General features: G+C 41.9%; 1 protein-coding gene across 1 annotated transcript in view; it reads left to right on the top strand.

Annotated features, from left to right (window-relative positions):
* Positions 1 to 1,240: 1,240 nt before the first annotated feature.
* Gtf2f2 (general transcription factor IIF subunit 2) overlaps positions 1,241 to 22,878 on the top strand; it is a 118,125-nt gene continuing 96,487 nt past the window's right edge. Inside the window, exons 1-4 of the mRNA XM_075949523.1 lie at positions 1,241 to 1,468; positions 5,257 to 5,330; positions 19,566 to 19,584; positions 20,754 to 20,898. Coding sequence (XP_075805638.1) covers positions 1,403 to 1,468; positions 5,257 to 5,330; positions 19,566 to 19,584; positions 20,754 to 20,898 — 304 coding nt within the window. The 5' untranslated portion in view covers positions 1,241 to 1,402. The remainder of the gene's footprint in view (positions 1,469 to 5,256; positions 5,331 to 19,565; positions 19,585 to 20,753; positions 20,899 to 22,878) is intronic.

Here is a 22,878-nt window from a genome sequence, read left to right as displayed (position 1 = left end):
TTTCAGTGTGTGCCTTGGTCTTTCCCATCACATTAGTTTTGCCAGCAGATCTCAGAGACCTGACAGTTTTCCCGGACCTTATGCTGCACAGATATAGACTTTCTGCAATTTTGCACATCGTTCTGGTGTGTGATTCAATAAATCACTTGCCATTCTCCCAATACCTTACTGTTTGCTTCTCTTCAGCAAATGTTCATTCAACCAAAGCCTGCTGACAGCCCACAGGATGTCAAACACTGCGCTGGCTGTTGTGCATAGAAAATGGATAAGGCACCATTTCGTATTCACCCATTATGCTTCAGTAAATCTGGGGGGAAAGCATATTTTTGTGTAGGAGCGGTTTCGTTAGCAGTCTAGGAAACAAAGGCAGGCATGGAAGCATGCATCTCATGGAACAGTGTTTAAGTATCACACACTGCAGAATTAAGAAGCAGAGCTTCCTCTGGGGGAGGGGGGGACTCTCAGGAAGTAACACTTCCATTAGTCTTTGTTCATAAGTAGAAGTTTGCCAACCAGAGGACAGAGGCAGAGCAAAGTAAAGGGAAAATAGGGTATCCAAGGCAACAGAATTGGTTTCAAAGAGGCTCTGAAATGGGACAGGGAAGGTCCTGGAGTCTTCAAGCAGGTAGACGGGAGTGGTGTGGTATATGGAATACTGGGTGCAGAAGGATCAAAATGCAACTGGTAGAGACCCAATTGAAGCAGGCAGCAAAATTTCATTCCAAAGGCAAGCGGGAGAGGAAAACCGTGGAAGCAGGGCAATTAAATAATCACATTTCTTTCTTATGTGTTGGGTCTTACTGATCCACTTGGATGGCATTTTGGTTTTGGCGTCTGAAAGAGGGTATTCTGTTTGCACAATCAGAAGATTTTGATTTTCTGGTCTCGACATGACATGTGTCCGGTATATTCATTTCTACTTTAGTGCCCACTTGTGCCAACGATGTTGGGCCAAGAACGTGACTTTACATTCCTGAGCCTGTCCTTAAAACCTGTTGCCTCTTCAGTTGGGTAAATACATACAGCTTTTGTCTGTCTAAACCATATTTTTTCCAATTCTGTACTTTTTCTTCAGTTATTCGAGGCTCGTCCTTTAATGCCCTGCTCGGGATTTAAGTTTTCCTTTCCCGCACTTCCATCACTAGGATACACGCCCACCTAAGAAGTTGCCGAAGCAGGGAATTTGTCCCTTGCGGCGCACCGTCCTGACGTTACCGTGCGCAAGCGCAGTTCCGGGCTCAGCGGCGTGCTCCTTTCCTCAAGTTCCTGGTATCCCAGCCGGTGAGCGACGCCGGCTCTTCCCGGTCCGCCTGCTACTGTCGTCGGCTCTGCTCCGTCGCTCTCCGCCCTGCTGCTCGGGGACCACCGCTCGTGCGCGCACGCCCCCGCACGCGACGAACTCATGGCCGAGCGCGGGGAACTCGATCTGACCGGCGCCAAGCAGAACACAGGCGTGTGGCTGGTGAAGGTAAGCAGCCCCGCTGGGCGCTTCCGCCCGCCGCTTCCCCGTCTCCGAAAGTTCTGGGTCCCCCCCGCCCCGAGAAGACGGTCGCTGTCGCGTCCGTTTCCAGGTTAGAAAAGTTACTTTAGGGACGCGGGGCGTCTTTCCGCCAGTGTCTTAATTCCGTCTGCCCGGCGCGGAGTTCTCCTTACCGCCCAGATGCTCCCAGAGAGGGAGGTCCACTGAACCCCAGGCCGGAGGCGTCTTCTTTTGGGTAAAGTTGACTTTAGTCACGGGGCTGTATAAATTAGTTGAGTAGATGTTTCGTACAGTTTTCTGGGTCACAAAGTGGAATTGGACCCTGTGTACTTTGTTTTTTGAAAGAGAATCCCACTATGTAGCCCTAGCTGGCCTGGAACTCGCGAGTAGACCCCTGCCCTGGTACTCGGTGATAGTGTTCCCTGGGCTGGTAATCCTGATGGAGCTCTTGTAAATCCTGGAAGCTCTGAATTTAGGAAGGCGCAGCGGTTGGACTTAGTCTTTTTTGGTTTTTGGTTTGCTTTTTGTATTTTCGTTTTGGTTTTTCGAGACAGGGTTTCTCTGTGTAACAGCCTTGGCTGCCCTGGAACTGTAGACCAGGCTGGCCCCGAAGTCACAGAGATCCGCCTGTTTCTGCCTCTGAGTGCTGGGATTAAAGGCGTGGCCACCACCGCTATTCAGACTTAGTATTTTTAAAGAGCAAGTATAGGCCTCATGAAGCTAAACATCAGAAGATATTTTTTTTTATGGTCATGATAGGCTTTGTTTGCCCTAGTGAGCATCATTTCTTTGGGTTACTTTTGCACACGGGGAGGGAGGTACTCTTTGGGGGAATTCATTTTAAAAAGCCGTATCTTAATAATCATGAAAGTTTCCCAAATTCAAAGGAACTTTTGGTTTGTAAATGTTGTATCTTTATAATGAATATCAATGTTTTAATTACATGGCTGAGTTCTCATTAAGTCAGAAGAGTTCCTTTCTGTCCACATCTCTGAAACAACTCATCATTTGCCAGAGCGTCAGACTGTTAAATTCTTCAAAGCACTTAGCACAGTTTCTAGTGATTCTTTGTACCTGTGTTCAGTGTTGATTGCCACTTCCAGAAAGTCACTTTCTTTACACTCGGATTGGTGTTTGGCTTTTCCAATATGTCATACTGAATACAAGATCTCTCGTTCTTCAGCCTTCATTTTCGCTCTCATTTGTTGTATGTTCCTCTCTCTCCAACTGTTTGTTAAGACGAGAGACTGTCATTGTGGAGATCTCCCTGGTACACAGAAGGGAAGAGCTTGCAAAGATGATGGTACTTGAGGCGATGCCTTTGTATCTGGAGTCTGGCAAATGCTCAATAAAGGTTTGCCTTACAGGGTTCGGATGGGTGTGCAGTAGTGTGACAGCAGGAACAGAAATGGCAGTTTGAAAATGCATGCCCCGTCGTGAGTCCTGGAAAGTGAACAGGAGACTGTAGAGCAGAGGGTGGTATAAGTAAAGATTGAAGTCGGAGTTGGAGATTGTCATTTCATGAAATGAAGATGTCCTGGTTTTGTTTAAGGTAGGGTCGCAAAACTATCCAGAAAATAGTAGGTTTGACCTCCTGCAGAATGACTTAGAGGAAGTGGTATCTGGAAACAGAAACGGGACGATCATAGGTATGTGCTGATGAAGCCTGCAGAATTAGGGAAACCTGTTCTGTAAAAGTTGCCAGAATTTTGGTGAGAGATACCCCTCTCCCCGCCCGCCACCTTCCCCTGTAAATGTGTGCCTGCTCTCTGTTAGAGGAGGTGGGAATCATCCTCCGCGCATGGTTGTCCTTCGTTCAGCTGCCCCAAGTGAGCCATGAGCAAGGACCTGGGCACTGATAGCCACAATATAAAAAATCAAAAAGACTGTCAGAGAGACACACACTAAAATGGGTGGGTGGTAGTCTCGTCAGTTTCATTGGATTAAGAGCCTGAGAGGTTAGCGAAGCACACCTCTGGGTGTGTTTGTAGAGATAAGTAGGTCATGAGGGCTGTGATCTAATTAATGGATTAATTAATCCTTTGATGGATTCATAGTTTGACTCCTCTGGGAAGTGGTGAAACGTAGTAAAGTGGTGGCCTAGTTGGAAGAAGAAGATCCTGGCGGTCTGTTCTCTGGGCTGTCTTGTCCTGGCCCTTCCAAGATCCTCTGTATCTTGGCTGTCATGGTGTGAGTGGCATTGCTTTTCCTTGCTTTTCCCACCACGATAGCGCAAAAAAAATCACTTTAAAATTGTGTCTGTCAGGTATTTGGTCACAGAACCCAAAAATCTGATTAATGCAGGTACTAGAGCAAAGTATTGTTAAGTAACAGGAGAAAAGAGCCTATTCTTTTCCTTCCTCCTTTTCTCCTTCCCTCCCTTCACCTCTCCTTCGCTCCCTCTCTTTCCTTTCTGTAGTCCAGACTGGCCTGGAACTCACTGTGTAGCCCAAACTGGCCTTAAAGGCATGGCAACGCTCCCACCTCAGTGTGAGCTGGAGCACCTGTGCTTCTTTTATATATATATAAAAGCAAAGCTACCAGAACGCTGTGGTGGTGCACACCTTTAATCTGAGACCTTGAGAGGCCAGCCTCATTTACATAATGAGTTCCAGGCTGGCCAGGATCATAGTAAGACCCAGAAAGAGGCCAGGCGAGGCATTGGATTCCCCTGGGACTACAGTTGTAGTTGGTCGTGAGCCACCATGTAGGTGCTGAGAATTGAACCTAGGACATCTGGAAGAGCAGCCATTGCTTTTAATGCTGAGCCATCTCTCCAGCCCCTGACAAACTTTAAAAATCCATATGGTTTTTGAGATGCACTGTACACAGTCTCACCTAGTTTTATTGCTGAGTTGTCTCACTAGCCCTAGTGAATCACTTGGGTTAGTTTTCACGTCTCTCGACTAGGGAGAGTGCTTGTGAGTTTGCAGAGTGATTGAGAAGATGAATGGATGATGGGTGTAGAATTTCTTTCTTTTTTCTTTTTTTTCTTTTTGGTTTTTCAAGACAGGGTTTATCTGTGTAGCTTTGAAAGCTGTCCTGGAACTCTCTCTGTAGACCAGGCTGGCCTCAAACTCACAGAGATCCACCTGTCTCTGTCACCAGAGTGCTGGGATTAAAGGCGTGCGCCCTCACTGCCAGCTGGCTGTAGAATTTCTAGCATGGTGTCTTAGAGTTGTCTTCTCGCCTAGGCATACTGTCTGGCACATATTTGTGGTTCAGTAAGTTATTAATGTGATGAACATACGCAGAATTGAATAAGCACAGTCAGTCTTTTTGCCCCTTTGATTTTTAACCTTAACTGTAGTCCAGGTACTGTCCCCAATAATGAAATCTTGCTAGATTTTTCCCTCCCTTTCCAGCCCTGACACCTATATCTTAGTTGTGATTTGTTCATGATATTATTCCAAGATTGCTATGAGAAATAGTGACGGCAGCTGGTGCTCCTTGAGTGTTTACTCCACACAGCACGTTAGCCTTTCCTTTGCCTCTCAGAGCAGGAGAGCCTTAAAGGTGTGTACTGAGAGTCAAATTATATAGTAGATAATTAATATATCATTCTACTCTTCCTTCTTAGAATTTAACCTCTGACTTCTTTATCTAACTTTAGACACAGTATTTGTATAGTTGAGAACACAATGCTTGATGTGTAGTCTCTGGAAATGGCTTGACCTTGAATCCTATCTCTATCATTTCCTAAGTGTGTAACCTATGAGAAGGTATATGAGCCCTGGGTGCCCTAGTCAGCTGTAAAATGTTTTGCTTTATTTCAGGTTCCTAAATATTTGTCCCAGCAATGGGCTAAAGCCCCTGGAAGAGGTGAAGTTGGGAAACTGAGGATCGCTAAGTAAGTTATTTATATTCATACATAGTGCATATACTGTCAAAGTTTAAAAGTCGTTGTTTTTGAAAATGTTTATGATTGCTTTTGAATGTGATGACTTTAGAGAATTTATTTAGAGGGTGAGAGTTACTGGGCTTGTTAAAGCAGGTCATGGGATAGTTATATGTTCTGTGAGGACATAGGCTACACGTGTGTGTGACTATGAAGTCAAGGTTATTGGTGAAACTTGCTGGCAGTGAAGGAGCAGGTGGCGCTATCTCCCCAGCTCCATCTGTTCCTGGTGTGCAGGGGTGTGCTCATGTTAGGGATCCTCAGGAAGTGCTCTGATGGGAGGACTTCACTATTGACATCGTGCCTGTGTATAGGGCTCTAGAAGGAGATCGAGAGCACCTAGTAAACACCGTCCCAGACAAGTCCCAGAAGCTGAGTTGGTGTCTCCTGAGCTTTGTGTTCCATTTTCTCCATTTGTTCATATTTGTCACCCTCTTCTGTGAGGTGGTTGAATCCAGGTCCTTCATGTTAGGAAACATTTTGTCACTGAGCTTCATGCCCAACCTGTCCATCCACTTTATTTATCTATCTATCTGTCTGTGTATCTGGTTGTTTTTTTTTTTTTTTTTTTTTAAAGACAGGATTTCTCTGTGTAGCTCTGGCTGTCCTGGAACTCCCTCTGTAGACCAAGTTGGCCCTGAACTCAAGAGATCTGCCTGTCTCTGCCTCCCGAGTGCTGGGATTAAAGGTGTGCACTATGGTGCCTGACTTCATCCATTCATTAAATAAATATTATCTTATAAATGTGTGGGTTTTGCCTGTATGTATGTCTGTGTACTGCATTCTTGCCTGATGCTTGAAGAGGCCAGAAGAGGGCATCAGATCCCTTGGAACTGGAGGTACAGTCAGTTGTAAACTACCATGAGGATGCTGGGAATTGAGTCCTTTCCTCTGGAAGAATAGACTGCTCTTGACTGTTAAACCATCTCTCCAGCCGCTCTTCCATTCACTTTTAATCCAACTCCAGTGAGATCCCATGCCTACTGTTTCATCGAAACAAATTCCAGAAGAAAGCTAACAAATCTAACCCCAGAGCAATGTGGCTTTCTTAAGGAAACTTTAAAATGGCCCCTGAAAAATTAAAATTTCACAAATACTGGGTATTTGGGGAATAGGAGACATAAACTCCATACTTCAGGAGAACAAGCAGGAAGAATTTAAGCCCTAAAATGTTTATTCTTATTTACTAGCTATCCGCTCTGGAGTTAGATTTGTTAGCTTTCTTCTGGGATTTGCTCTTTGGTATGACTTGTTTTGAAGAAACAACATTTTGTCGTACTTGTTTTCTCTTAGTTCCTTGTTTTTTGTGTGTGCTTGTGCACATGTATGTTTAAGTGTGTTCAGGTAAGAGTGTGTGTGTGCGCGCGTGCGTGTATGGTGTGTGTGTGTGTGTGTGTGTGTGGAGGCCAGAGGTAAATCTCAGGTGTTCCCTAGGAGCTGTCTACTATTTTTGTTTTGAGACAGGGTCTGTTACTGAGGCTTAGGGTTCACCAGTTTTGCTAGGCTGGCTTGCCAGAGAGCACCAGGTGTCTATCTCTCTGTGACTCCCCTGGCGTTTTATTTAGTCTCTTGGGTCAGGTTCTCATGCTTTGGTGGCAGCCACTTTACTGACCACTCTATTGCCCAGTCTTAAGTTCTTCCTATTATAAAACAATATTTTGCTTGAAAACAGGTCAGAGATCTAAAGCTAGATAGGAACAAACATGATCGTCTCTTTGTCTCAGGGAATGATCACGTCTGATAATTTTTATATATGTTATGCTGGGGAACCCAGGACATCACATATGCTGACACCTTACCATCAGCTCCCTTGCCTTACTCCAGATATTTAGTTAATGAGCCAGCTTTGAATTCAGGCCGTTGCATGGTAAGAAAATTCCAACTGGTTCCAGTTCCATTTGGATTTCTAGACTGTGGAAAGGTCACTGAAACTTTCTAAAGTTATCTTGAAGTTGTCTGTTCAGGGCTGGTGTGGTTGCTGAGGAAAGGCCTTATTGCCAAGCCTGACAGCTTGAACTCAGTTCCTGGGACCTACTGTTTGGAAGACATGTCAGAAGACAACCCCCACAGGTTATCCTCTGAGCTCTACAGGCTCTCCCACCATAAACTATAAATATATTTATTTTAAAAAATTAAGTTGCCTGTTTTATGGTGCTGTCGTAGGAATCCAGTGAGATAATGTGGAAATAGTTGCTTATATAAATACACATAGCACAAGCATATTCCTTGAAAGCTGTAAATAATATTTTCCTGAATCATCATACATTTATTGGTTTTGGGGTGCTGAGGGTGGGCCTTGTGGATGGTAGGAAGCCTTCTACCACTGAAACACTGCAGTACCAGCCACACTTGCTGACAGAAGAAAGAATGCACACCTTCAGTTAAACTTGCAGTGACTCTTTCCTTGTCAAGTGGGATACTTGGTAATGTAAACAATTTTTTTTTTTGGAGGACTCACTTAAAGAAGTGTCAGAAGGGCTTAATTTTTTATGTTAGCCATGTATGTCATTGAAGAAAGTCAAGGCACATGCAGAAGGCTTCATTTATACACTGAGCCCATTGTCATATGGTATGTATGACTTCACTGGACTCAGGACCTGGCGTCTCCTGAATTGTACATAGTTGTTGGCTTTGGGAATTACTCTTCTAAGCATTAGCATCCTTGTTTGTGAAGTGTAAATCTTAATATTAATGCTTCCCAACCCACATGTCAATGTTACAAGACAGAAGCTTGGAGTTGGTTAGATGGCTTTGTAAGCTCAGATATGTCCTTACCATGGACATTTCTAACCCTGTACAAAGACCGTGCCTAGTGGAGGAATGTCAGATCTCTCTTGATGTGAGAGACTGAGACATAGACGAACAAGCTTCAGAGAAGTCATGCAAGCCCCAAGTACTGCAGTAAGATGATGTTAAAGGCAAAAGCAGGGATGGCTGTGCTTCTATTCTTTTTCATTGGCGTAAGCACCAGTGCTTACTTATAAAGCCAGGGTTATGACTGGTTTAAGGGGATGTCAATCAGGCTGGGTCAGAGGGTTCTCATCAAGACTGAGGCTGAGACAAGTTTATTTCAAGCAGTCAAACTTTTTACACACTTACCGAAACAAAATATACTGGTGGTTGACAGGATACAATGATGGTTGCAAGCTAGGTGTGGTACACAAGATTTATGTCTAAGACTAATTGTTCAGCCAAGCTTCTATATCATAGGTTCTACCCTTTGGGTTGAATTACCCTTTCACAGGGGTCACTTAAGACCATCGGAAAAAACCGATACTTACATTATGGTTCATAACAGTAGTAAAATTAGTTATGAAGTAGCAACGAAAATAATTAAATTTTATGGTTGGGGGTCACCACAACAGGAGCTGTATTAAAGGGTCACAGTATTAGGAAGATTGGGAACCACTGTTCTGAATGCTTCACTGACTGCTAGGGAATTAAGGATATACTAGCGATCTGAATCCATCATTGCCCGAGGGAATGCCTTGTCTCTCAGGAACTGAAAGGCACACAGTGCCCCAAGAGCCACGGATTCTACCTTGAAAGACCTATGATGCATGCTTCTCAAGACAGCTAGGCCATGTCAACTCAGTGATTCCCAGCACAAGTTCCCTTTCCCCCTTATTGTAAAGCAGATGGCTTTCATAGTTGCATCTAGTAGTCCAGGTTTGCTTGGATTTGTCCTAGTTGACAGGTTTCCCTGGGTAGTTATTAAAGTGTCCAGTTTTATTCCCTGAGTATCCTAGCTTTGACTATAAACTGGTTTCCCAAATGTTAATTATGTGCATGTGTGTGGTGTGGGAGAATTGTCTGTATTCTGTCAATCATGTTTTAAATAAACGCCGATTGGTCAATAGCCAGGCAGGAAGTATAGGCGGGAAAATTAGACAGAAAGTAGAGGCAGGTCAAGGAGAACAGGAGAATTCTGGGAAGCAGAAAGCTCCCTCGCGAGTCCTGTCGCAATCTCCTAAGAAGCCAGATGTGACCTGCCCCACTGAAAAAAGTACTGAGCTGTGTGGCTAACATAGATAAGAATAATGGGCTATGTAAGTTATAAAAGTTAACAAGAAGCCTGAGCTAATGGGCCAATCGGTTTATATTTAATGCAGATTCTCTCTGTGATTATTTCAGGGCTAAGCTAGCTGGGTGGCTGGGACAGAATAAAGGGCCACCCTCCTCATGCTACGTGTGTGGTGGGGGGTGTGTGTGTGTGTGCTGTGCATTTATAAAATGGTATCATAGACCCCTGATCACCCTAAGTCCTGTAGAAATAATGTGTCTATGTGTTTTCTTACATAAGAAATATAGTCCCTTTAAGTTTTTTTCTTTATTTTTTTTTTTAAATCACCTTTATACAAATTAAAAAGTCATCTGTATTTCCCATTCACTCCTTGGAGGTGATGACAGTTTGGTGTGTAAGCCTCTAGATTGCATCTTGATTATTTTGGATGTGCAGCATATGGATGCAGTTTTAAAGCATCTTTGTTTATTCCACTGAATTTTCAGACTCCTTTAGGCTCAGTGTTGCTATTTCAGAACTTAGCACAGAGAACTCTGGTTGTGTTCTTGTCATTCACTGTTTTGTATGGGGGCTTACGGGTTTGGTTTATATATTGCTCTGTTTTCTTTTTTCTCCTTTGGGAGTGCATGGCTAGTACCCCCATTCCTTGGGTCTTTTTAGGAAGAAAATTTTTAGGAGAAGCGACTTGAAATTACTTTAATCAGTTACAGTGAAGAAAAAGTAAACATGCCAGAATTCCCTTTAAAAGAATGTGATCTTGTGGTTGGTGAGGAGTAGTTTCTGTGCCAGTATACAATACAGAGAGCAGGTATGTGTGTGTCTACCCAAAATGACACAGTCTTGCCTCTTTAATAATAGCACGCCTTTAGTAATTAGTTCACTGAGACTGCAAGAGATGCTTGAAAACAGCTTGTCCCTAGGAGGTCTTTGGCCGCATCTCCTCGTTGACTGGGTTTTTATTGCTGTGGCTGAAGTACTAAGCTCCCTGTTGGTAACGTAGAATGGGTGAGGAGTGGCTTAGCCGTGCTGTGACTAAGTTATCAGAATTTGAGTTGATACCTTACATAATGGAGTCATCAGACTTTTATGGCTGTAAACTGAAGTCTCCATTAATAGATGTTTGTTTAGAATGAAATGCAATGATAGTCTCATTCCCCCCCCCCTTTTTTTTTTGCCAGTTAGCTCACAATGCAGACATATGTTCCATTCTTAATGTTGCTCTTAGAGAGGAGTGGATGGGGACAAGGAATGGTGAGGAGAGCTTCAGTCAATGCCTTATGAGGAGCATGGAACATTTGAAGGATTTGGGACTATTAAGAGACTTAGGGCACTACAAGTAAACTATTCTTCAAATATTTTTGTAACTAGAAGATACATGATCACTTAACTGATTCTAAGGGGAAAAGTAGCTGGTTTATAATTAGTTTTCTGTGTGTTTGTGTTGTAGTGGGGACTGTGGTGTTGAGTTTAAAAAAGAATAAAGGGTTTAGGAAGACAGTGTGGTACACTAATTAGATGCATGAATCCAGAAGTCAGGTTGAAGGTGTCACAAACTAGCTGTGTACTTGTGGTAAGTTCTCTACCCTCTGTCTTCTCATCTGTTAAAAGGACACGTGTCAATGCCTCATGTTGACGGTATGTGTATAAAGTGCATAGCTGGTTACTCACAACACAAATCACATACATACATCACATACAGTAGGCACCGTGAGATGTAGGTAGACTTCCCTCCCTATACCAGATCTCCCAAGGTCAAGGAGCCGGCTGCACAGCATAGACCATAAGCCAGGAAGGTCTGCACAGTGTGCTGGTTCATCTCTGCACGGGGAGGGCTGTGGGCTGGAGAGACAGAGGGCAGGAAAGAACATGCAGCTGGGGAAGCAGCTCTCCTCAACTTTTGGTTCCCATTTAGTACCTGAGAAATGGAGAGTCTGTCTGTGAGTATGCTGAGAGTGGCGCCCTATTTAGACAGTTGGAAATGAGATGTCCTGATCCTCTGTACTTTTTATTTTGTGCCTTTGAGCATCCAGCATGTATCCTACCTGAATTTATACTGCTTTAACTTCTTTAATTTTACATTGCTGTTGAGTCTCAGAGCAGTTCAGTTTTCTGTGTTTGGTTTTTGCTGCGTTTTGCCTATAATCTTGAGTACTATACTTATATATCTTTTTCAGAGACACTTAATTTCTAGCTTTATTGTTTAATAGACTTAACATCCTAGGTCATTTGGGGGCTCATCTGCAAATAAGAAATCAATGAAATAAAACTGGATGAATCCAGAACAAATATACACTGCCAACAAGCATTTATATTAGCACAAACTGTTTGAAAGACAGTGTATATGTGTATCTATACATTACATTATATAGTATTGCTGGTCACAACAAAATGGAGTTGGAAACCACTATTTCCTCTTAGGTACTTTCCATCTTGGTCATTGTTATTAGTTCTTGTTGCTGCCGTCACAGACACAGGCACACAGAAAGAGACAGAGACAAACCTTGACTCAGCCAAAAGAGAATTGGGATGAGGAGAATGAAAGGTAGATAATCCAATAGACTTGCCTTGTTCCCAGCAGTCTCATCAGCTTTTAGGAATATATACCATGGACCAACTTAGTGATGCAAAGATTGTTAAACAAGGATAAGTTTCATTCCTTAGTAGGGATTACTTAAATATGCTGAGCACAATTTTTAATTATTGGATGACTTTATTTTAAAACAGTCTTAAGGTTGGGGGTGTAGCTCAATTGTTAGAATGTTTGTCTAGCCTGTACAAATCCCTGGTTCAGTCTCCAGCACTAGATATGGTGGTGCATGCCTCGATCCTAGTACTCAGGAGGTAGAGGCCAGATCAGAAGTTCAGGGTTATTCTCAACTATGTAGTGAATTTATGGCCAGCCTGGGCTATAGAAGACTGTCTCAAGTTTTCTTAAGCCACAGGACAGTTAGAAGAATTCTAAAAAGTACTTTTCCCTTGAACCATTTAAGACCACAGTGCTGAAATATGCCTGGTCACTCTGAAATACTCTTCGTGTGTGTTTCCTACAAAGATGTCCTCTACATAGTCACATAGACCGCCACATCAGCAGGTTACAGTGATGTGGGATGCCCTTCTGTATATAAATGAATGGGGTCTTGCTTTTATTGGTTGATGAATAAAGCTGCTTTGGCCTATGGCAGGGCAGAATATACCTAGATGGGAAAGCCAAACTGAATGCTGGGAGAAAGAAGGTGAGGTCAAGAGCTGCTGGAGGAGAAAGATGTCAGAGCATCTATGGTAAGCCATTGGCCTTGTGGCAGTGCATAGATTAATAGAAATGGGTTAATTTATATGTAAGAGCTATTTAGTAATAAGCCTGAGCCATCAGCCAAACAATATAATTAATCCTCTGAGTGATTATTTTATAAGCGACTACAGAACCGGGTGGGATGCAGAAAAGCCTCGGGCTACAGTTCAGCACTAGGTTGGGCACCAGGTGAAGTGAGAACCCCCAAAAGTCTATTTAATAATTTCTTAAGAAGTGCAGTGCTGATCTGGCTGCCGTCATCCTGCTGTTCTACCCAAGGGTGAAAAGGACCAACCGCAAGCTGCTTCTGTGTCGCCTGCTCTGGCTCTGCTGACTCAAGGGAGAGAGCAAGAGACCTCTTCCTCAGTTTTATCTGGTCGTATATTCAGAGAAAACCACACCAATAGGGCTCGTCACCCAGAATGCCATTGCCTAAGTGGATCGGACTCCTACAATATTCCTGTCCATAGGACTGCCCGTTTTGTAGATTTCATTCAGGTTGTCTAGTCATGTCAGTATTATTTTATAAAAATGATCCAGTTTAGAATCTCAGATTGCATTCGGTTGTGTATTTTTAAAATGTCCTTCATTCGATCTAGAGCATTCTGAACTCTTCCCTAGACCTTTCTAATGTGTAAGCTTCGATATTGCTGATATTTACAAGGCAGTGATTTTACTGGACGTGCATCTCTGATGGTTCTTCATGATGATTAGACTTAAGTTATGTCTTTTTGGCAAGAATATAACGAATTACAGCCAGGTATTTTCTGGCCCTCTAGAGGGATTTGCATGCTTACACTTTGTCCTGTTTCATGTGATAGTGACTTGATCATTTGATTACAGGTTATCTTCTTTCTAGTTTCTTGATTCTAAAGTTACCCTTTAATTTTTTGTAGTAACATATCCTGTGGGGTGGTACTATGTAAATTATCTGTACTTCATCAACATTTTAGTTGATTCATTTATTTTAGGGATTCTAGTTTGTTCACTGAATCACAGCTTACTGCTCTGCCCTTATTCTGATGTGGGAATTCCTTCTCACCCTTTGTTGGCTTCTTCCCTGCAGCAGGCTCCATTTGCTCTGCTCACAAGGATGCTGTCCTCATTCTGCTAGGTTTCCTCCAGAGAGATGCTTTCTTGCACTGCGAGGAGTGTAGCAGAATGTTTCAGGTGCCTTCCTATATAGATGTACTTACTTGTGCACACACTCCCTGCCAAGCTGTTCCTTAATGGAAAAAGCCCTTCTTTATCCAGCTTTGCTTTAACAACTTGCCCCAGGCTGTCGCTCAACCCTAAGTGCGTCTTCGTCACTCCATTTGGACTATGACTTTGATATCCAGCCTACCTCATACCCTCTCTTACTTGGTATTACCTAATGGCTTTTGAGCTTTAATTGTTCAGGCAGCAGAGACCCTCCAGTGTAGTTGATGATTTTATATTATTTGGTTGCTTTTTCTTAACTGGAAAAAGAAAGAAGTTTATTGTCTATCAGTGGTAATAAGAACTTGTGGCTTTTTGGTGTCAGATCCAAGAAATACTAAAAAGTGAAGAACAAAGACTTGATTTTTATTTTTATTATAGAGAAGAGGAATGAGTGGAGCTTGAAGAAGTGCCGTGGGTGTTGAGAAATGGCTCAGAGTAGTGAGTGAGTGAGAAGATACATAGTGTTTTGATGAACTCTGAAGGATGGGCCAGATACTTGGCCTCATTGCTTTCTAGAGATATTGTTTACAGAACTAATTGATGTTGGCTATTTTGGCCACAGATCATTAGGCAAAAGATATGTGATAGTTTTAATGTGGAACAGTAAAGTCTTGTGTACTTCATACACTGATACACACCAAGGCAAAGGTGGATAGATGTATCCGCATTTTTAAAAAGGTTACTATTTTTCAAAGATGAGCTTTTGTTTCCTATGAAGTTAACCTGTCAGAGCTCATTAATCTGTCCTCATTCCAGCTAAGTTGCTGCTGTAATTATGTAAAAAGGAAGCTATCCTCCCCTCCTGTGTTCCCTAATTGCATCTGGGTGATTTTCTAGTTATCCAGACTGGAAATGTCAATGTGATCTTTAATTCATCCTTTTTCGTTTGCTGCCCACTTGCAGCCATTTCCTCTCCTGTTGGTTCTGACAGCTCAGCAGCCCACTGTGAACTTCTTCCTGCATTGCACCACCACCTGGTTCAATCCTTCGTTCCCTCTTCTGTGACTCGTGTTCACCTCCATTGGATCCAGTAAACAGGGTGGTCTTCTGCAGCTCTGCCCTTCTCTGTCTGCATCCCTGTATCTTAAAGGTAGCTGAACCATACACCTCAAGAAGTAAGTTCAGAAGTGATGGAAAGGGACCATGGCCAGTTCAGTGTGGGTTGTCGTCAGGTGGAATTTGAGGCCGTTGATGCCAGATCTTCAGGTCTTGTAAAAGAAGATGGAAATTCTTTTACTTTCTGTGAAATCTTAAGTTTTTCCTGTTTTTCTGTAATATTTTCTCTATGTAAAGAGAAACTGAAAAATTGGTAATAATTAGTTTTAAGGATTTAGACTACTAGGGGCTGGAGAGATAACTCAGCAGTTAAGAACACTGACTGCTCTGCTGTAGAACCCAGGTTCAATTCCCAGAACCTATATGGCAATTCACAATTGTCTGTAACTTCTATTCCAGGTGATCCAACACCCTCTCTGGTCTCTAAGGATCCTGCACACATGTGGTACATTTATATGCACATGGCAAAACACCCATACATGTAAAATAAAATAATTTAGACTCCCTACTTTGATCAAATCCCTTTACTACTTAATTCCAGGCTGTTCTTCTTGTGTTAGAGGATGTGCTACTTTCTCATTTTGATGTTTAATTGGGATAGTCTATTAGCCTGAAATTCTTCCATTTTTTTCATTCACATCTTTTATCGATTTTCTCTCTTCCTGGCTGTCTAATCTGCACTTCTTGACAATATATTGTATTGTGTGTGTGTGTGCGTGTGTGTGTGTGTGCGTGTGTGCGGGGGGGGGGGGGAATCCTCTGTAAACAGAGACCAGCAGAGTAACAATCCACATGAGGCAAGAAGAAAATTTGGTTCAGCATAACTCAGTAGCTGGTGTTGCTTCAAACTTCTAGAGTCTGACACTGGGCATTTATTTTAGGCATTTTTTTAAGTACAGCACAATTTTTGAAAAAGTTTCCTGATAACGACTCAGTCCTGTGTACATTGATAGCACTTAAAGTGTGACTACATTGAAACCCTTTTGCAAAGTACACGTGACCTCTTTAATAAACATGGGTTCTGTAGCTTAAGGGCTTAGGGAAGGATCTGGTGTGGTCTCAGTCATACAGATAGTGCAGAGTGCAGCAAGCACATGTGACATCTCCCATAAAGATTGTGTCTTTGTCAGTATTCTATTGCTGTGAAGAGATACTGTATGTTGTAAAATGGCGGGAGAGAGATCTTGGTTGGCCAAGGGAGCACGCAATGAGCAAGAGCCCATGCTAGGTGAGGTACAGGCACACATGCAGGCAGAGTTTATGTGGGAGTTTTATTGAGATAAAAGGAGTGGGGGAGGGAAGAGAGGAAGAGGAAGAAGAGGCAAGGACCAGCTTGTCTCTTCAGAAGAGCTGGGAGGAGGGGGAGAAGAGCAGGAATGGCAGAGCATGTCTCTTAAAGGAACCTTTTGCACTTGCGTACATGCATAGTGATGTAGCAGCTGTAGGACTCTGGGCTGGCCAGGGTACTGATTGTGTTCTTCCTGCCAGATGACACGGGCCAGTTTAATGCCTGAATTCTAATACTGTGACCATGGCAACTCTTAACAGGAAAACATTTAGTTGGGACTGTCTTACAGTTTCATAGGTTTAGTCCATTGTCATCGTGGTGGGGAGCATGGTAGCATGGTGTTGAAGAAGTAGCTGGGAGTTCTACAGTTGTATCTGCAGGCAACAGGAGAGAGACTCTGGACTTAGAATGGGTTTTTTGAAACCTCATAGTGGTGACAACTTCCTCCGAGGCCACACCTACTCATCCTTTCAAATAGTGCTACTCCTTGGTGACCCAAGTATTCAAATCTATGAACCTATGCGGGCCGTGCTCATTCCAGTCCCCGCAGCTGGGTTCTAGTGACTGAGAAACAGTGCTCAGGGTAAAGGGCCCGGGGCCTTCTATATGTACCTCTGTTGGGTCGGTTTGACAAGATACCAGTTACTTGTTTGTGCTTCTTTTCAGCTCTTTTCATTAGCCTGTGTCTTAAAAGAAACTACAGAGATCTTTGATAATTTCATATATGTATAACATGCATTCTGGTCATTGGCCCCTCACCTCTGTAATCACCCACCCATAATACTCCTCCCTTCCCACATTCATGATTTTGTTATTGTTTTGTTCTTTGAGAGCCACTGAGTTGAACCAGGATCATCTGTGTGACCATGGGTGTTAACTGTCCCCAGGAGCCTCGCAGCTCCTCAGTGAATATACAACTCAAGAGTGCCCCTCCCCTAGAATGTGTCAGGAGTGTTCATCAGGGAAGGGAGTGGCCCTGGAGTGACCTACTGTGGACAGCCACAGTTGCTCTGAGGGCATCACTGCATTGGTTGCGCCGTATCAGAAAATAGCATTTCACCATCCTTCTCTGTCTTCCTGCTCTTAAATTCTTTCTGCCTCCTCTTTCTCCCAGTTTCCTCTGTCTCAGAGGCAGTGATACAAATGTTCTGTTCCAGAATGAGCACTCAGCCATCACTTTTCTCGGTGCTTCCCCACCCCCAGCTGTGGCCCTCTGCCCTCACCACTGTTTACTGCAAAGAGAAGCTTCTTTGATTGAGGCTGGGAGTATCTTTATGAATATAAACATATAAAAATATAAACGCGCCATAGCGTTTTAGCCAAATAATAGTACTAAATTTACTACTCTGCTATGGTTAATTTTTATTTTTTATTTTGTGTGTATGATTTTTTTTTTGGCCTGCATGTAATTTAAACAGAAGAGGGTTTGGATCACCTGAACTAGAGATAGGATATTTGTGAGCCAGAGCTAGGATATAGACGTGAGTCCTCTGCAAGAACAAGTAGTCTTTACCCTGGAGCCATCTCTCCAGCTCCCATCAGCCATGTTTTTGGATTTTTGAGACAGGGTTTCTCTGTAGGTTTTGGAGCCTGTCCTGAAACTTGCTTTGTATACCAGGCTGGCCTCAAACTCAAAGAGATCTGCCTGTCTCTGCCTCCCGGGGACTGGGATTAAAGGCGTCCGCCACCACCGCCCAATTTAGCCACAGGTTTTTGACCAGGTTTACAGTATTAGGTATGAATTCCGCTCTTGTGGAGCAGGCCTCAATCCAATCAAAGAGCAGTTGCTGTCAATGAAACAGACAAGCCACTGTTACATCAGTGGGCACATCTTTCCTGGCGGGTTGATGTTGTATACTGCTCTGGGACTTTTTAGGACAAGGGCTTGTGCTTCTTCTCAGTGCCTAATGGATATAGAAGACTATGTGTTGAGGGAGCGGCGGGGCTGCATCCCCTCCCCGGCACCTGGCCGCCCACATGGCTTATGCCCCGAAATAATTACACAGAAACTGTATTTTTTAAACACTGCCTGGCCCATTAGTTCCAGCCTCTTATTGGCTAGCTCTTACATATTGATCTAACCCATTTCTAATAATCTGTGTAGCCCACTAGGTGGCTTACCAGGGAAGATCTTAACCTGCGTCTGTCTGGAGTGGGAGAATCATGGCGACTCACTGACTCAGCTTTCTTTCTCCCAGCATTCTGTTCTGTTTACTCCACCCACCTAAGGGTTGGCCTATCAAATGGGCCTAGGCAGTTTATTTATTAATTAACCAATGAAAGCAACAGATTATAAAGAAATCACTCCCACATCAGTAATGATAGAATGAATGAGGGATTTAATGAAGGCGGGTTAGAACCAAGCTGAGTGTTGAGGAGAAACAGTGGTTTCTACTTGGTCTTTGCACCTCGATCTTCTAATCCATTTATATAGTTTGTGGTACAAGTCAGGTATGCTGGATCATCTTTGAACTTGTTTTTGTTATTTCTTTTATTCAAATAATATCTGCAGATATTTGTAGCCTAAAGAATAAAGTCTACATTTTGAGCTGTGATATTTGAGGTCTTCCACAGTTGAGCATTAACTCTCCTTCTTATTTATTTCCTCTCTTCTTCCTCCCTACTCCCTCCCTCCATCTTTTCATTCTTCCCCCTTTTGTTTTGGAATAGGAGGTCCTAGGATTAAACCCAGTGCTCTTACACTAGCTATACCCTAGCCTGACTCTTCCCACTATAGCTGATCACTCATTTGTGATGATTTTAAGATTTTCTTAGCTAGAAAGATGACTCAGCAGTCCAGAGTGCTTGACCCAGGTTTGGTTCCCAACACTCATATGGGGATTCACAGTCATCTTTAACTCCATTTCCAAGGGATTTTTGACATCCTGTTTGATCTCTTTGGGCACTAGGTATGTGTATGGCAGTATACATACTTACATGCAGGCAAGATACTCATCTACCTGAGTTCAGTCTTTAAAAAACAAGACTTGGTTAGATAAATGAAATCTTTACAGACAGACAAAGGAAATAGTGAGATACCTATTCATTCTCTGCTAAAGGCTAAAAGTTCTTACCAATAATAATTAGAAGATCATTATTTAGTTACTATAGTTAGGAGAGGTTATAGTAGTGTTATAAACTAAACATGTGGGGTTCCTCTGACAATCTTTTCTTACAGGATTACAAATAGGAGCAAAAGATAAGCAGTTGAATGAATTTAATGTTTTATGCAACAAAAATGGGCATGTCTTTAGATTTTTACTTTAGATTTTTTATCTGAAAGTAATATGCAATCTAAGTAATTTTAAATATTTTTTTCTCTTTTAGGAATCAAGGAAGGACTGAGGTGAGATTATTTATATGAAAATTTTATTGAAATTGTGAGCTGGGCATGGTGGTACACTTGGAAGGAAGGGGTGGGTGGATCAGGAGTTCAGGGACATCCTCTGCTACTTAGCAAGCTCCAGGCCAACCTGAACTACCTGGGATCCTTTTTCACAAAAAATCAGCAGCAACAACAAACCACAGTGAAAATATGTAATCACCAGTAATAGTCATTTGCGTTCTGGAAAATTCTATTTAAAATGGATGTCTGGTGATCAGGAATACATAAAGGTATAGATGCTACTTGGATGAATGAATAGACTCTTCTAATTCAGTCTGAGCATTTTTCTTCTTTGACCTAACTATCCCTCTTAGCATTGTAAAACAGAATATGGTTTTACTAATACTTTAGCATTACTTCTGTGGGACAAAGACATTTGATGTGGATTTTTCAGAATGTTAGATTTGAAACTGTTGAGTCTAGTTTGTACTGTGTATATGACACCTATTATAGTAGTAGCTTTATAGCTAATAATTCATGATCATCCTGTCTAGTTAAAAAAATCAGTGATTTTATAAATATTTTTAATATAAAATTTGTTTTTTCAGGAGAGATGGCATATAGTATAAATCATTTGGAAAGAATACTTTTCTATACATATGACTGATTATTCTTCAAAATAGCATATTTTGAGTATTTAAAAAAATAAGATAGTACTATATATTTATGCAATTAGTTGTTAAGCCTATAAATGACATTTATGCTGTGCATAGAGAGTTTAAGCTTTTTCGAGTAACTAGCTTCTTCTTTACCCTTTTTAGATACAGTTGGTTTTTCAGTATTAAAATACTCATTCAGCAAACGTTGTTTTTCTTCTGTTGCCAAGCACATGCTAGGTCTTAGGGAATGCGTCAGTAAAAGAGTAACTTCAGTCTTGTTCTGAAAAGACTGCATCAGCCACAAACCAGAGAAGACATTGGTAGACAAACTCCATCATTCTGACACATGGGGATAGACTTTTGTTTATGACTTCAGAGTTAAGGATTTCATGGTGACATTTAAGAAATAAATGTTTTAAGAGACTCACATCTTTAAAAAGTTTTAAAAAGTAATTTGCAATCAAAATGTTTATGTAGATAGTTTGAATATGAATGTCTATTTTAATAAACTTTGGTTAACTTGTCCACTAGGTATCATTTACTTTGAATGAGGATCTTGCAAATATTCACGATATTGGTGGAAAACCAGCTTCAGTCAGTGCTCCTAGAGAGCACCCATTTGTCTTGCAAAGTGTTGGAGGACAGACGCTAACAGTGTTTACTGAGAGCTCCTCAGGTAAGGGGGAACAGAATTCTGTACAATGATTCCAGTACATGTGTGGGCTTTCTGTCTCATCCTGCATCCGGTTGTTTTGTGTAAGGTCCATCACCACCTATTGTTTTGTCTACTTGTCTGTCTCATTCTGCTCTAGTATTTTTCTTGTGATGAATGAAATTTTGGCCATTACCCAGGAAGAGTGTGATGTTGAGCTGCTCTCAAGATTCTGAATCTTGCCGAGCTAAGGCAGCCCTGGCTTGCTTTGTTGAATTTATATAAAGCAAATATAAATTACGCTTTATACAGTGCTTACAATTAGGAAAAGGGTTAGTTTGTATTTGTGTGCTTTGTGCTTTTGAGAAGCCTTTATATTTTATAAAGATTAACTTTTAGTGGTATTAGCTTCCAGAATGAATGAAGTATATTTTTAAATTGTGTGTGATAGCAATGTGACATTTAAGCATTTGTTTCAGTTTGTGAATTAAATGTGGGGGGAAAATTTGCTGGCTTGTTTTTTATCTTTCTCTTTCACTGAATTTAGGACATTGCTGTTAAAGCAGCACTCGCTCTCCATTCAGTAGAATTTTATTCTAATTCAAAAAGTTACTGGTTATGTAAAAGAAGAAAATGAATTTTGTTGTATTTCAAGCATTTTAAAGCAGACTGTAAGATATGTATGTCAAGAATGTTGTTGCTTTAAGAAGCCTCATGAAGCATTTTTGTCATAGCTTGGATTTTGGTAACAGTGTGAACTGATCCATTAGCTTTCTAGTAGCTGCAACTCGTCTGCTGGGTTTCCAGTAGTTGTTTAAACTGATCGAGTCTTTTCTTTTTCCCCTTGATAGAGAATCTAAGACAGTGATGAGTATAACTTTAGGGATATGAAACCAGGGCTAAAGGATTGATTTTACTTTTTACTATTTTGATACTGCATTAATTTGTTGTGTAGTGCTCAGGGAGGTAGAAGATACGCTGTTATGTTGGGGAAGATTCAGCCAGTCAATAGTCATTTATGTGTTCCCTTGTTCAGAGCGCAGTGCATGTACAAACAAGCAGTGTGCAGTTAGTCCTTGGAATGATAGGATTGAAGACTGTTGACCCTGTGAGACTTCTCTATTGAGCAAGACTTGCTCGGGAAAGGCTCAAACTTGCCTAGCAGAAAAAGTATCTTTTTTTTTTTTTTTAAATAACTATGTGACTAGTCTTTCCAAAGAATGCTTCAGCTCTGATTGTGATTCAGAAAACTAACATGTGTTGTTCTCAAAAATTGTTCTTTAGTTTTCATCTCTTAAATTCTTCAGTGTACTCTGTGAACATTTTGTGTTCCCGTTCCTGGTAACAAGCGTGCTCCCAGTGATGTGGCTTCAGGCTTCTCTTGGCAGTTTTAGACAGGACGCAGATTGTCCTCCTACTGTTGGGTCTGCCTGTGTGTCTCATGTCATAAAGTCTTTCTGCTCTTGTATGTTTCTTGTGGTGAATGGAGATTTGACCATTACCTGAGAAGAACTTAATTCCCATTTGGATATGAACATATAGAACAAAAAGAGTGTTTGGACTAGAGCTGGTACAGTGTGTTCTCGCTTTGTAGAATTGAAGGAACTTTTTGTAGCACATCAACTTACTTTGTACATGAGAATATTTTTGCTTCCTCTCCTGGTTATTTTCTTTTACAAGTCATTGCCCTTGACTTTCTTTGTACGTTTCTGTCCTTCAAGTTCTTCCCTTGTGAAATCTGGATAATTATCTACACTTGCATTTTGAATTTATTCAAAATAAATAGAATGGTGCTTGTCGCCACTGGAAAGGAGAGACAGGTGGACCCTTGGAGCTTGTTGGCCGGCCAGGTTAGCTGACTGTGAGCTCCAGCTTTGGTGAGACCTGTCTCAAAAAACAAACTGTAGGATGATTAAAGAAGATGCCTCACATCAACCTCCAGTCTCCACACGGTGGAAAAGTAATTGTGAGAGAAAACCCGTGTTGACCTCTGCCTTCTGAACA

This window comes from Microtus pennsylvanicus, chromosome 15, assembly GCF_037038515.1.
Source record: "Microtus pennsylvanicus isolate mMicPen1 chromosome 15, mMicPen1.hap1, whole genome shotgun sequence".
Lineage (NCBI taxonomy): Eukaryota > Metazoa > Chordata > Mammalia > Rodentia > Cricetidae > Microtus > Microtus pennsylvanicus.
This window is presented reverse-complemented; position numbering and strand designations above follow the sequence as displayed.